At 33.3% G+C, this 16,774-nt stretch overlaps 1 protein-coding gene across 5 annotated transcripts in view; it reads right to left on the reverse strand.

The window, feature by feature from the left end:
* The window catches only part of LOC149085227 (gamma-aminobutyric acid receptor subunit beta-like), a 210,613-nt gene that overhangs the window by 56,846 nt on the left and 136,993 nt on the right, over positions 1-16,774 (reverse strand). Inside the window, exon 8 of one of the 5 annotated variants that reach the window (XM_089233107.1) lies at positions 3,479-6,192. The exons of the other annotated variants lie outside the window; for them this stretch is intronic. Within the exon in view, the coding sequence (XP_089089233.1) occupies positions 5,953-6,192 (240 nt within the window). The 3' untranslated portion in view covers positions 3,479-5,952. Of the gene's footprint in view, positions 1-3,478; positions 6,193-16,774 lie in introns of those variants that run through there. 5 annotated transcript variants of the gene reach the window in all.

The raw sequence follows: 16,774 nt of genomic DNA on the forward strand, positions 1-16,774 counted from the left end.
CTGGTGAAAAGCATAACGAGTACAAGACAATGTTCTAACTTCCGGGGTTTTCACTGCCAGATGATTTTAATTCGGCGTCAATATTTTTCTTTTTTTTGGCCAACTCAAATGTACTCGAATGAAGCATAAAAAAAAGCTACGATCTTATACTGGGTTAATTTTTAAATAAACTGGTTCCGTATTTTAACTGATTTAATTTTAAATTTAAAAGCTATAAAAGATTCGATTCTCATTTTTTCGTTCATTTCAATTTAGCTCTCATCGTTGTTTTGAATACTAGCTGCATGTGTTTTTAAAATAATTTTATGTTCTCATGAAATTTACTGAAGTAAAATGAGTGGTTTTTGGAAATCAGATCGTGTGATACATATTTAGGAACCCCACCCAACAGTTATGCTTCGTGTTATGGTGATTCATCATTGTAACGTTTTAGGATCCATAGATGGCGCTTCGAGTGCAGACTTTCTTCCGGAAGAGAGTTGGTTATTGGTTGCCGGGGTGTGTCATGGCAGTTGGGTGTGATACGCACGTGGTTGCGTTCGTGATATTTTATTAGTGTGAATGTTGTGCTTTCGTGTTATATAATGTTGTGTTTCCGATAACAAATGATTTGCTTGCTTATCAAGTGATGCCTCGTCAATTTGTGTCACTCTACACCATGAATATATAGACTTATGGGCTATAGTACGTTACCCTCATCGCTTTGGAACATCCTCGTGTAAAAAGATGTACTTTAATCGATCTTGAAGTTAAAAGTTTGAACTAATCGATCGACAACACTTTATTTTATCCACGTAGGAGAACATGTGAAAAACACCTAAGATAATTTAACAGATCATTTAATCATTTTTGTGGTACTACGGTCATTTTCTGCATACGAGGGATAACTAGACAGGGACATACAGTTTATTGCCGGTTCCGAATGTCAGCGTTCAACATTTTGCCTTTCTTATACTCACCGAGGGGTTGGTGTGCTCATCAATCGGTGTGGGACCCTCTGTGGTAGCAATAATTTTCTGTGTGTGGTCATGTTCTCATCGTATCTGTTGAAGCTTAGCGTAAGAAAAGTTTCTGACAAGGACAAATCGGGAATCAAACATGTGACACCCTAGACATCCTTTAGTACTTTAGGCGAGCATCTTATCGACCTAGGATACCGCACCCATAATTTAACAGAAATTGTTCACCACTTTTTTCCGATTAAAACTAACGATAGACTCGTGCTGTAGTGTGATACTTATATCAAAAAATATGAAAATATTAGTTAATATAAACCTACTCAGATTTGTGTCGCTTTGGTGTTATCTAAGTAGCCGGGAAACAGGAGTGTTCAAATGTTAACCGAAATTTTTTTACAAACAATTTTATAAATTCTCTCTTTTTTTCCGAAAAAAAAACATTCAGGAACACCAATTCATTTCAGTTTAATAAAAAAAGCCAGAAATTGTTTCCCCTTGGTAACCCAATGCCAAATTTAATGTTAAATGTTGGCAGATATATTCTGGTGGTTTCCGAGTTCAATTTCTGGATGAATGTATTGCAATGCAAATTATCCATTTATATTTTAAATATGAAGCCTTAATAAGTTTTGTAACTTTATATACGAGAGCTAATATATATATATTTAAATGAATTAAAAAAATAACATGAGGTTTTTTTTTTTACTTCGGGATAGACAACGGGAATGACAATTCTTTGTCGCTTGGACGATAAAGAGGCACAAAAAAAAGAAGCTTATCAGCTTAACGGAAATTCTGAAATTTCCAAAAAATATGAAACCCTGCCAACATAGAAGCTTTTCGTATACACATTGTTAAGTCAAATATTCTGAATCATGAATGGGATGGATGTTTTCTTGGAGAACTTAGTTACAAAAAAAATTGAACCCTCAACGAGAAAAATAAAACAACTGATTGTGTTCATTAGCGCTTTGGAATGAAGCCAAATACCCATTCAGGACACGGGTGAAGAGATATGCTCACTATACTTAAGCATCGAGTTCGAAAATTTCGACCGCAGATGATATACAAAGACGTCAAACTTTGTAAGTTCGCAAACGAAAGCAAGACGTAAATGAAAATTGACCGGAAAAGCACAAATAATGTGCAGCAACAAATGAAAGATTATCATGGGGAACAATAAAAACTCCTCCTTTTTTTCAAATATTCTACCCTGATGGCGCGTTCAGCGTTAATTCATTTAAGCTCCGAGAACTCATAAAAAAAGAAAATTTTTTATAATGTGAGTCATAGTGAAAATAACAATTTCTCTTACTGAAACCACAAATTTCATTTATATGATAATTAAATTAAAGTAATCCAAACACAGTTCAGCATGCAGGAGCAAGCTCCCCATTTTTTTAGTTGTAAACAAGGTAGAACATTGATACATTACTACTTTTACTGCATATGAACTATTCTATTTTTCTGATCAAACGTGCCAAGTATCACATACGAACAGACGCAGTTAATGCAGATCGAAATATAGTTAAACTCGGTTGTAACCACGAATTTTTGTTGTTATAACCGACTTGACGTTACAACAGAAGCTGACGTTCTCAAGAACTATTTTGACGAAAAGACAATTGTGCAGTCAAATACTGTGCATGAAGCTGTTGTTTCGCAATGATTAGAGCGACCAAATTTGATCGATAAAAATTGGGATCACAAATACGGAGCATCACTGATTCTCACTAAACATGTTGCCAATTGCCATCGATACCTACAAATATTGCTTATAAGTTATAACCCTTATAGCAAGAAATGCAGAGCAAGTCTGCATTGATTTAAAGTGTATTTCGCGGAACACATTCAACACATAACAAATGTATGTATGAGATATTATTTATTCATATTGATAGACCCGTTCATTATAACGCAATTTATAAATCATGCAATGGTCTTCAACCCTAAGATTCTAGTATGATAAAATTATAAATTAAATTAAGCTGTGTTGGAAAAATGGGCATTTTTTGTCAAAAAAATAGAGCCGGAAAGGGCAAAATTACGGTTAAATACGGTAATGGTCCATATACGGGTCATGCCAATGAGCAAGTTGAAGCGTTCAATATGTAATAAATATTTTTTTAACGCTAGGTATCGACAACAGACAAACATTGCACCAATGTGATGAGCTCTAATTCTAGGAATTTCTGAACATGATATCGCTTATGTATTTTAAAGTATTATACACGGTTTTCTGAGCGCATTAGAAGCTATTTATCATCATATAATTCAAAATTATTATTAAAACAAAATGAAAACAATAATATTCATAAAATTTTTCTCAAACAAATGCGAAAAAATATTTGAATTAATAAATCAAGCATGATTCGATGAATTCATATTTCGCAGTTTATTGATTTGATAACGCGCTGAGAAGTGAAGAATTAACGATTTAACAATAACCGTAATCATAACACATAATGTAAAGCTAATGGTGACGAATATGTTCTACGAAAAATACAACAAAAGAAATTCAACACTTTAAACTGAACTTTATTATAGTTTAGCAATACAAACGTTTGTGGAAAGTTTCCGTCATAAACATTAAAAATATAAATAACGTATAAAATAGCAAATGGAAAGCAACAAATATAACATTCGATAACATTTTCAAATATAATTAAACAATATGTTATATAATATATATTTTGTGTTCAACATTCATAATTTATTGCTGATTACTTCGTTTCTTCCTGAGCACATGCGAATTTCTCATTTTACAAATGCATACACTCATCTCTCAATAATTCAACTACACTGGAAAATACCTTCGTAATAATGCATAAAAATAGTGTATTTTATATAGAGACAAAATTTCAACTATCTCAGATAGCAAATTTGAAAGACAAAATACAGTATCCGATCTCTGAGGATATGTCTGAAAAAACAACGTTTAAGGAAGGATATGTTAGCTCAAGCGATATGGCCCGTGAGAAAATGTTCTCTGACTGTGAATACGCATGTAATTTAAAACGATATTTGGTAGAATGTGATATTACAAGAAATATGCACTAAATTTAATTATATAATTTTAAAAGTGGATAAAATATGAAAATTCCAAAGAAAATGGCAGGTGTACTAGAAAAATTAAATTTCAAAAATATGTTTGTTTTTTATTTAAAACTTTTTTCTGCTCAAATACACGTTTTGCTTCTTTGCTTGCAAAGTGCAAAATACTGGAATGCATATTCGATATCGAATCCTTTTTTTTTCAAATAACGGACGGAGTATTTCAATTGGACGTATTTCAGTACGATAGAAAAATGATCGAAACTGAGAAAACCTTAAAAATAAAAAGTATCGCAGAATGTTTTACTAAGCTAAAGCAAATTTAGGTTCAGAAACCACATGCCTGAGGATATGGTATGTCTTCTGTGAAAATATGTTTTTTATTGTGATGTCTAAGTGCTACATATTTATCTACATTTTTTTTTGAATTACTTCTCGATTTATTCTATACTCTTTATCTTAGTACTCACTATCTATATACATTTTATTTTTTATATATTTTTGAAACTGTGTTATTTCATCTTATATTTATGTACCTCTGGTCCAAGTCGTTAAATATTTCTTTCAAAGACTAGCACGTTCTTTGAAATAGCTTTTCAAGAATTATTCTTTCAACAAAATGAAGGAATTAGATGAGATGAAATTAAAAATAAATCAATATGAAGCAAAAGATAACGAATCAAACTTTATAGTTTAAATATGCACTTTTTTTTCTTCTGCACGTATAAAGAATTCGATTCTAAAATCATGGAAGGAAAATACTATTGATGTGGAATTATTCAAAAAAGTTACCGTGCATTATATGTATCCATTCTACACTAGTAGAAATTATCTTTAAATTTTGATCAAAATATTTTAGGTGGAAGACTAAGATTTTTTTTAGTCTTGAATCTCTAGCGTAGATTGTATTTCAGCCGACAGTTGCAGAAAGACCAAATAGGAAATTTTTCACCCACTACCGTGAGATGATTTTAATTAGAAGAGTAATAAAAAAATGTCCTCTCTCTCTCTCTTCTCGGTAGGGTTGCCACAGCAAAATGCCAATATTGCGCCAAGAAGTGTGGCAAAATACACTATCACTATTTTTGTACAGAATTTACCACCTAAAACGTTTTGATTATTGATTCTCCTTGTTTTGAAACTCATGTCATATGAGAAGCATTTGAAAATTTTACGAAAAAAAAGTGCATAAGGTAAACGATGATTGCAAAAGTTTACTACTTTTTTGTTCCAATTGTTAAGCCTTTATTTCAAACATTAATGTTTGCGATGAAAAAAGTGCACGCCGTTTGTTTTATTGGTAGCGAGACATTAGCGTGTGTAAGATGTAATACACAGAAAACATTTCAAAGCATGCATTTCTGCTGAATGCCTGATCCAGATCATTCATTTTTAAAGTGCTTATCAAAATTCAAACCCATGGCTAGGTCCGGCAGTGCTTTATTATCGTTTTATCAAAATATGGAGGGATAACGAATATGTGTTTGAGCTATTATTTTCTTTATAAGAGTTTTAGAGAATATTTTCTAAAGATTTCTGTTAATATAATGGTTCTTCGTAGACATTGTTGTGATAGAGAGCTGTCAGAAGGAACAAGTGGCCAAGTATTGAATGTTCCCGACATCAAATCATTGATAATTGAAGCCTCATGCTCTTATATAGATGCGTTGAATTTCTTTTTTCTTTTCCAGAACGAAAGAATAATCGATTAAGAGAAAGTGAATAAGAAATTTTGGTATGAACCAATAACGTATTTTGCATGGAGGAACGAAGGTGACGGAAATTGTAAATACGTTTATGAATTGAAGAAAAAATCAGAATGAAATGATACGTGCCAACAAGTTCATTGTTTTGCACTATCAATGGCAGAATATAAGTCTTTGAAAAAAATATCAATGGCTAGGTTGGAAATTGAGACCATCTGACAAGCTAGGGCACTTTAATCAACCGATACAACATCGCTTATATGTAGGTATATGATCCAGTACATGAGATTGAAACAGACGAAGCACACAGGGAATACCACCCTAGAATACTTGTCGATGTCACTTGGAGTAACTCCGCATACATCATTGTTATTGGGAAAAAGAGCTGATGCCTCTAGACTAGGTAGTGTAGCTCTGTCTATTGTTGAATTTTTGGTGTATGTTCTTGGATCTACCATCTTTAATCGAACTTCCTGAAAGAGAGAAATGCCCATGAATCTTAAAGTTATTAAATTTGAAAATTAGTGACAAAACTGATAAGATACTCAATGATATAAATACAAATTTCAATTTAAAAAGATATAAAACTATACATTATTTAACATTCGCTGAGCAATAAATAATTTTCGCCTTGCTGTTAGCACAACAAAATACGCAGGAGGAGAAAAAGTATTATACAAGGTACTATTATATGCAATTTGTATTATTTGCTTGAAATAAAGAGAATTAGAGCGGCTATTCATATGAAATAACTTACAAAGATCGGTGATATTAAATTTTGTTTATGGAATATTATTCTGGAAATTTTCTTCCATGTATAGTGCTTTTAACCCTTTGCGGTCCAGCAGTTTTTTTTCGGTACTTCATTAGCACTAGATAGCCCGTACTTTCTAGCGCCCCCGCCTCTGCAATCACGATTTCAGGAAGGTCACTAGATGTAACTTTTCAGTTTTATAAACTATTATAATCTGTTGTAGTTATAAGCTATCCCAAAAAAAACAAAAGCCAATATCTAGGTTCCTTCCTGTAATCCTGAGAGGCTTTCCTGACAAGGAAGTTCCGTTTTTCCTTGATATTGATTTTACCTCAACGTAGGACCAAAAAAGTGTTAACGACCAATTTCAATTGTGACAAGTTTCCACGATATGGGCAAGAATTTGGACTTCTTCATTAAGGCAAACTGCAGCAACAAATTCAAAAAATGTATTCCTGCGATTGAAAAAAAGCAAAGCTTCAATATGCAGAGGAACATGGTGGTCATAGAATAATTCTGAACCCCTCGGAAGTTTGCGACGTAATATCACGTCAGAAGTTTTGTGGAAGAAATACAAAACACCGTTTCTTCGATGAGAGATGGTTATGTCGCGTTTGCGTGCCAATTTGCGATTTTAAAATAACCCTACAAACCTTTCATGTGACCAGAATACAAAGGTTTTTCATTCGAAATCGTCCCACTCCCGCTCGTCTTTGTCTTTAGGCCGTAGTTACATTTAAATAACTTCGTGGAGAAAGGACTTGTGTGTGTGTATTAGTGACTAATGCGTTTTTTTCTTCGTGTGATTTTTCTAATTAAACATTACATGAAGCTACAAACGTGAACAGAATATTACTTGATATTTGTTTTTTCATTATATCACATGGTACAACTCTTCTTTTCGACGAAATATAATGCTGCTTCGACATTTTTTCTAACTCATATATTCAGTCTAACTTGGTTAATCCTTAAATGCGTAGCTTTGCGTACTGTTGATATTATGCGTACACAATTTTTTTCATCAAAACTGATGAAAAACAAATTCTGCATAATACATGCGAATTTTTACTGCGTGCACATTATTCTTGTCTTTGGTTGTAATTAGAAAACGTGACACTTTTTTCACGTGGATTTTCTCTAGCTAGACGCGTTTATACAATGATGAATATTCTTTAATAGACCATAACTTCCGAATGATACACGGTCTTTGTTATAGCATCACGAAAAAAAAAAACCAGTGTGGTGTATAAAAAAATAACAACGATAATGCAATTCAGAGACTCATCTTTTTTCCCCTGTTACCTTATTGATGTAAGCTTCCATTTTTGGCTAATTTCTTCATTGGGAAAGTCAAAATTCATTTTATTTAAAGAAGCAAGAGGATTTGGAAAATTCGAAGGTTTGAAAGATTCTTCTGATCAATTTTGTCTTTTGTATGGAGTAATGGGTGTTGATTTTTTGTGTATGAACGACAGTGCTCATACATACGGGACAGATTACATTACACCAATATAGTAGATTAGTGTTTTTCAACCTGTGGTTCACGAGTACTTTGTCGGGATTTCGCGGGATCATTTCCATTTACTTCCATTATAATAATGGAATACTTAGTGCTGATATTGTAATTTATTACTTCAATTTGTATGATAAGTAAATTATAAAATTATAAAAACATATATTTTGGATTTTGGTGGGGGGGGCTGGTGCATCGACCTATTTATTCTACATGGAGTCCGCGATCAAACAGTTTTAGAAACACTGTATTAGAGAGTGAAGATATCAACCATGAAATATGTCCTACATTTTCCATCACATGCTTGTGATGCTCTCTGTAGACACGTATCACAAAGAAAAGAACATCCCCAGATTACAAACTAATTTGCAAAAATAGTGGGATAATGTCATCAGGCGCTTTCAAACATGCGTCTTTTTGACAGCATGCCAAATTGATGCAGATCTTGGGTTGCAGTTCCATGAGTTCGCACTCCGTATTGACACTGCAAAAGTTCTATTTTCATTTATGGAAAAAATTCCTTTTCTGTGATGACTTTATCCTTTGCTCCCTCTATGGGATATCAGCTTCTATTTTTTATTTTGTACGTACTTTTCCTGCATCGCAACTGTACATTTCACTTAAATTAAGGTAACAGAAGTTCTTGGATGCAGATTAGTTATGTTTTTTTCATCGAATAGTGTGAGCAACAAAACTATGTCTCGAAATCCTGCTGTTCTTTAACAGTTTCAAAAGCCGTATAATTTATATGTTCTTTCAAATAAACACTTGGCATGAAATATGCCATTTATACATAAAATTTCATATGATGTAAGCAGAAAGAATTAACCATTTTCATTGCCAAATATGACGCATGAAATAACATTTTGCATTTCAACTGAATACATTTCCACTCTGGATTCTTTCCACTCTATTGTTTGCTCATATAAAAAGTAATCTGCTGATTTTTCTAAGCTATTAAACGCATAATGTCATATTTGATTGCACAGCAATTCAGAAAATATTATTGGCATATTAATATAAAATACATTACATGTTACACCTGTGTTTGCGTTTCACCTTTTCTTTGGTCTTGTAATATGCTTTTCACAGGACCCTCCGCTTACAGTTTCGCCCATCACTAAGTGGCTCTATACTGTAACTTACTGAAGAGTAACCCTTACTATCCTTCTGCTCGACCTTAATCGAAACTCGCCGTAATTAAAGTTGCTCCGCTTTGCACGCACAGCTGCAAGGTTCCTGTGGGTTTGGAAGCGCGTGATTTGCAGCACGCAACATGCAAGCAGAGATTCGCGGCGTGTAACTGAATTAAGCGTGACTCATAATGCTTATTTCTAAATAATTAACCCTGAGCGTATCATGAATGCTCACAGGTGCGATTTCGTGCAGAAGCTGTAATAACGAATCTCTGGAAACGTATTAAGAATGATGAAATTCCGTGATGGAACTAAGGTAAAGCCATAAAAAGATCACTGGTTTACTTAAGATAGTTTTACTATGTGCATAGTCTCTTGGCGCAAATCTATCTGATAATCAATATTGCATTAAATAGAAATCCAGTTAGAAATGAAAAAAACACCAACGAAACGTCTATTTCATAAGGTGTTTTAAAACAAAGTTCTCCAAGTTCATAGAAATATATACAGAATGTCCAATCTTTTTATCGTTATCCAACAGCTCATCCCTATTCTGTAAGCCAGAGAGGAAACCCATCACAAAATATTGTTCACGCACTATCATAAGCGTTACATAAATAAGAAAAATTATTTTTGAAGTAGGCAGAAAATTTAAACTTTTGTACGGTTACTGAGTCCTCTATAACTTTTTTCTGGTAACAAAATCTTTGCGCACAAGCATGTGAAATCAAAATAATCTATTCTTTCACAACCAAAATTGATCGTGTTATAGCTTATTAAAGTTGAAGCACTTTTTCAATAGTTAATATACAAAATGATCTCAGAGATAAATAATTTCGATTAATTTAATTTATTAATCAGGAGCACCCCAGAAAACAACAATTTTATGTCACCACATGCATTCTAAAAAATTACATTGGTTTTTAGACACAAATTTATATATGGCTCCTTCGAGCTTGGCCAAAATGATGCGTTTTTGGATGAAAGATAATGCTTAAAATTCACTAAATTCAATGTTCCATAACTCGGTCAGTTTTGGTCGTAAAAGAATGCTTTTTTATTTCACATGCCACAGCACGTGCATCACATACATTATTTAGGAACCAAACAGCGCATAAAAAGTTGAATATTTTAGTAGTCCCAGAAGCAATTTTGTTTTTTCACGTTAGTTTTACGATAAAGCTTTCCCACTTTTGAAAAAAAACAAAAAAAACAATTCAACTGAACATATATCTCTAACATGGTTTGAGAATTAGACACTTTAACTGTAAAAGTGGAAAACCTGTACATTCGCAACGATTAGGCTTTATCTATGAATTGAGAGATCAGTTGAGAGGAGAAAAAGCGTGTAATAGAAATTACTACATGTATGGCATATAGATGCGAGAAGTAAAAATTTTAACTTTGTGTATAAAAATACGTTCTTTTAGCAATCATTCCTTAACAAAATTCTATTGCCTAAACCACCGTAGTCCTTGTGGGTAACATAATTGGATCATAGAATTATTTGAAAAATTCTTCAAAAATAAATGACATGTCAGTGACGCGTAGAGTACTAAAATCAACACACACAGCCAAGTATTGTAAAAGTGTGTGGGAAGTAAATTTTATTTGAACTTGATATCAATCTGACAAACACCTTGTCCGTCTCTTTGGAGACGTAAAAATTTCTAATAACAAGATTATCCGTGTTTTTAAAAATTTGGGTTGAGACTTTGGAATGTCGACTGAGTCATTGCATATGTAAATTATGATTAAAATATAAAAATAAAACATAATAGTTACAATTTGGGAAAGCAAAGTGAAATTTTCACTTTTGCGTTTTCCTCACGAAAATTGAGTAGAGTTGTGACTTCTCAAGCGATGATACTCAGAGGATTCATTTGATAATGCATTAAGCAGTCAAAATTGATGATTAAATGGATTTTTGTAGTTGGAATATTTGTTACCATGGGGGAGGAAATAACTTTTTTGAGTTATAATTAACCTATGAGAAAACTTATTATTTGTGTGAAAATTCTCTCTGAAGTTACATTGTGGATATTATTGATAATAGATTGAACAATCACGAGCAACACACTGAAGCAATATTGGGCATAAGACAAGTTTTTAAAACCTATAATTAAGACACATTTAAATGGACTTTTCATATTCTCTTTTGGTATAAAATGGAAATAAAATTATGAAACACATATCGATATATATGTTTTATCGTTGCTAGAAAAACCACCAAATATATTAAAATCACAACCTTTAACGATTTTTTTAGTGCAGTTTATCCTTTTTTTTTGTCTATCTTGAATCGGATTTTTTTACTGATATTTACTCGAGACATGCTCTTGATTTCCTAAACACACAAATGAAAACAATATAAATCACCGTTGATCTTGTTTATATAATCAATTTACTTCATTAGACAATAGGCGTTCATCTAAGCTACATATAGGTAGGAGTACTTATGACACGCAAGCCAGGGCTTCCTCAGAGAGATTTTGTATGCCTCAGCATGGCATATCAAATTCAAGCAGCCTTTGACGGAAGCCTAATCGATGTTTGCAGAGCGAATTTATCGGTGTTCTAGAGCAAGCAGCCGCTTTATTTGCAGAGAGAAGGTTCCGTTGCTTGTGACCAATGTGTACCACGAGACTCTGTACACAAAGACCAGAGTATTTACCGACATCGTATCGATCTGCACAACCAAGTTCCACTATTTTATAACAGGCGCATCATCGTCCTCTCAATCGAATCTTTAGCGGATCATAGAAATCGTTATCATTGGTCAAGGTGAATACGGTCATTCCCCCCGCTTGAAGTTTTTTGATTTTCTTTTAATATTTTTTTACGAACCTACCGTAACTTGGGTTTAAAAACAGTTATTATGCAAATGACCTAATTTTTACTACTTTTTTGATGTTTTTCTAAGATTCTAGGGTTTTTCAAACACCAAAAGTTTAATTATATATGTGTTACTGTAAATGTGATAAATCAGTTATTATGCATATTTACCAATCGTTTTGGTGAGTTTGACAAATTTTTCACTTTTACTGGCTAATATGCATAATACCCTAGTGTAATTGGTGAATTTGATAGATATGAAAAAAAAAAATCCAAATGAGTCTAGTATGTGCAATGAATTTCGTCGGACCCCGATATAATGACAACAAATTTTACGATTGTATCCCGATATAATGATAACAAATTTTACGATTGTATCCCGATATAATGATAACAAATTTTACGATTGTATCCCGATATAATGATAACAAATTTTACGATTGTATCCCGATATAATGATAACAAATTTTACGATTGTATCCCGATATAATGATAACAAATTTTACGATTGTATCCCGATATAATGGTAACAAATTTTACGATTGTATCCCGATATAATGATATAATACTTGTATGAATTATCATGTTTCTTAAAGACGTGACGCTTGGGTATTATGCATAATCATCGGTAAAAGTGATAATTTTTTTAGTACTTATTAAATTTACCAACGACACTTGAGTACTATGCATAATCGCCGGTAAAAGTGATAAATTTAGGGAAATTTATCAAACTTACCGAAATGCTCGGTGATTATGCATAATAACTGGATATTATGTGTAACAACCGCATTTATCACATTTACTGTAACATATGTACATCATAAATTACGGAAATTTGAGTTCAAGTAATCCCTCGTGTCCGGAAAATTCACCGCCAGCAATTCCCCGACAACAATTCACCGCCGGAAAAGCTAAATTAGGACCTTGGATCGGGAAATAAACAGAGATAGTTGTAAGAATTTTTGTGTAATGTGGACATTAAATTCGATAATTCATGGAAAATATATAATAAATTCTGTGATGTTGAATGAAATATTTTATAGCAGCCCCTTTATTATTTTTCTAACTAGTCCTAATAAGGATAATAATTTTTTCAATTTTATTTAAATGACTAGTGGAGTCCACCTCTTCTTCACTAGTAAAAACTATTGGATGTCCAGGTCTGTTTGATAAATCATCCTTCAATCTCCTTTTTTATAGTAGACCTACTTATTTTAATTTGGGCTCGCACACTTTGTGCTCCCAGGAGACCTTTTGTAATTTCGGGTCATTTTTGTTTCAGATCTGCAAATAAATGCACGTGAACAGTGTGTGTGCTGCTAACCCATTTAAGGGAACAAAATTGACGAAAAAGTAATGTGATGTGTCAGTTATTTACTGTGAAATTTGAAAACGTGTAATTAAACACGTACTGCGTTACTTGAACACACCTTCTGGCTGGGTCCAAGTAATCCCATTTTTATTTTATATCACACACCACATTATTTATTACTTATTTTATTATTTAAATTTTAATGTGTTAAATGGCTATCTATCTAGCTAACTATTGGTATATTTTTCAGGACTATATCCTTTTGAACCTGGTGCCATAAATGTATGGATTGCTTTTTCTCAGTGTAGAATTTTTCTTTTGACCTCAGGCAGTTAAGTCCTAATTTAAAGGATTGTGTAAGTTTTGATGATGCTGAGTATGAACTTTGGGGCATCAGAGGGTAACACTTAAAAGTTGAACTTCCGGGGGATTTAAGAGGACTTCCAGGAGAAAGTGCGATTTATTACATAAAATTGACTAATAAAATTGTGCAAAAATTTGTATGTGAAGATGAATATATATCATGCATCATCTTAGCTGAAAAAAATTGAACAAAGTGAGCTAATTGAAAATTTGAAGAAAAAAAATTGGAAAAAAATAAAGATTTGCTGACATTTATGTTTCGAAATGCATTTTTTGAGTATCAAAAATGCAAAAACATTTTGAAAATTTCATAAAATGAATGCTCGGGTCTGAAAGGGATATAATGTTTGTTCATCTTTGCCTTGCGTTTGACTGTAGTGTGCAAAAAAGTGAAAGTTATCAGGTCACAAAAATTCGTGTTTTTATCGGAAAGCAACGTTACCTGAACTAGAAAAAGGCGGAAAGAGCGGGAACGTAGTTTAGCGCCTCAGGCAATAGCTAGTACTTACTAACCGAAACGGCGACCAAGTCCATATCCCGACTAGCTAGGACTAGCTAGTACTGCTACGTGTTGGAGAGATGGTGAATCATGTCTATATTTACGTGACAGCAGATCTATGAGTGAGTTAAAACACCTTTTTGTTTTGGGGGTTCAAGTAACCCCCCAGGGTTCACGTAACTCTAAGTCACGGTATTGCTGAAATTTATCACCGCTACTACTAACGTTATGCGCTACTACTAACGTTATGCGGATAGTGTCAGAATATAGACGATTAACGTAATAATTTTTTTTTTATAAAGAATGTCTTGTTTTATTTAAATTTCGGTGCATGAAAGTATTTTCAACAAATGCAATATTTATTTTCAAACGAAGAATTTCTATTGCACCTTAATCTGTAGAATTTTTTTTATGTCGAGTCGATTGAAATACAGGGTGATTCAAATTGTTTGCCCACAGGACCATCTTTGCAACAGTCGACTTTAAAAGTATAATTCAAACTTCAAAAAAGGTTTCAAATGACATGCGGTTCTCAAAATGTCCCAATTTTTTGCAGGGTCGTATACATGAAAAAATAAAGAAAAACTTTTTACACAGCCCCTGCATGCTGAAAATTCCAATTAGTGAAATGTAGAACTTGCTTTGAAAAGTCATATTAGCAAAACATTCCATATTTTTAAATGAAATTTTAAAATTACTAGGTTTTGGGTACTTATCACTGTAAGTTTCTAATTTTTAGGGACTATACACAAATGGAATGGTCTCGCCTATTGGTTATTTTATCTAGCACTAGAACGACGGATGCGGTCACTTCAACCGCAAAGATACTTTGACATGTGATTACACCTAATACAAATACAAGGCCACAACAGGCAAAATGCCCATGGAGGTAGCTAAGAAAAAGATGGCCATAACAAATATGGATATCATATATTTCTGAAGTACAGCACCCCAGTTACATGCAATCATAAAAATTAAAAACTATACATACATGATAAAATATTATACAATGCCCATTAAAAGTATTTATGGTTGTCTTATATATATTCTAGATGCTCTATTTACCACAACATGTTTATCGTATTTCTTTTTAAACGTATCAATTGTGTTAGAATTTACTACCTCCGGAGGTAAACTGTTGCATTCATTAACAACCCTATTACGGAAAAACTCCCTGCTACACCACAACCTGGACTTGTCCCTTACTAAACGGTACTGGTGTCTCCTTGTCAAAACAGTCGATTAACGGGGTATCAATAATTCATGGTCCATCCTATCCATCCCGTTGACAATTTTGGACACTTCGATCATATCCCCTCGACACCTGCGTTCTTCCAATGTAAACATATTCAAGAAATCAAGTTTCTCTTCTTTTAGGAGAACGCGAAGATACCTTTTTGAAAATGAAACCGAGCATTCTATTCGCTTTTTTGACCACCGCTGAACAATTTTCAATAAACCTAAGCCGCTCGTCAATGAGAGTTCCCAAATCGGTGACCCTAGTTGCATCAGGGATAAGTACTGATGCCAGGTTATTGAAATTTCATGGCTTTTCTCACCTTGTTGAGGCATTTATAAACTTCTAGAATATAAACTTTCTACGTTTCTTAGTTTAGAGATAAAATTAATTTCTACGTAGAACGACGGTAGGGGTCATTTTTTGATCTTCATGGAGATATTGCACAAATATGATAACAAAACTTCTCGAAATGAAAATTTTTCTTATGCAAACATAAATATTGGAAGAACAGATGCCTTATCATGGTGTTTGCTCGTTTTTAGTACCCATTTTGTAACATTCAAATGTGCACTTTTGAAGAATCTCGTTGTCGAACGTTATTCGATTCATTTAGCATTTTTATGGATCTTGTGACTTTTTAATACGTTCCATTCGCTGGGAAAATGTCGCACGAAGAACAGCATCTTTATTTCTTACGATTTTACCCATGACCCCTACAAGGGTGGGACCGACAAGGCTCCCGCCAGAGGCCTGTTATGATTCTTATCATTTTTTTTGTTTCTTCAAATTGTAAACTTACTATGAAAAGAGACCAGGACCCCACAAAAGATCCCAGTCTGAGGACCCTGCTGGATAATGTGAGCAACCATGATTTCACGACATATCACACAAATAATACATTTAACCCTCATTCCCTAGCTACAAACCTCAATTTTTTTTTTAAATCATCGGTTTATTCTTTGTCTGATGAGAATATAAAAAAAAATGATTGATATTTGTTGCTGTGTTAGAATTCAGTACACAGTGGAAAATCCGGGAGGGGAGGGGGGGGGGGAAGAAGCTAAAATCCTTGTTGCTGCTAATTTTGAAACGATGATATTTTCCATATTTAGAGAAACAACACAATTCAAAATTCATATGCATTAATACGGAATTTCTCTGTAATGAAGGAAATTTATTGCTGTTATCGAATCACAAAAACTTCTGCCGATTAACAACAGCAATGAGCTCACCTCATTTAAGGTTGATGGTGAATGTGAATTCCTTTCCACTATCTAAAGCTGGTAAGCAGAAAAATTTAGGACTTGAGTACCATGCAAACAAATTGAAATCATTGAAAAAAGAAATTTTGCCTGAAATTATGAAATTTTATGGATCTGCTAATGAGTGCAGTTGCATTTTCG

This window comes from Pholcus phalangioides, unplaced genomic scaffold (genome assembly GCF_987345545.1).
Source record: "Pholcus phalangioides strain wild (caught in Gottingen) unplaced genomic scaffold, Ppha-v1.0 ptg000007l_1, whole genome shotgun sequence".
Classification (NCBI taxonomy): domain Eukaryota; kingdom Metazoa; phylum Arthropoda; class Arachnida; order Araneae; family Pholcidae; genus Pholcus; species Pholcus phalangioides.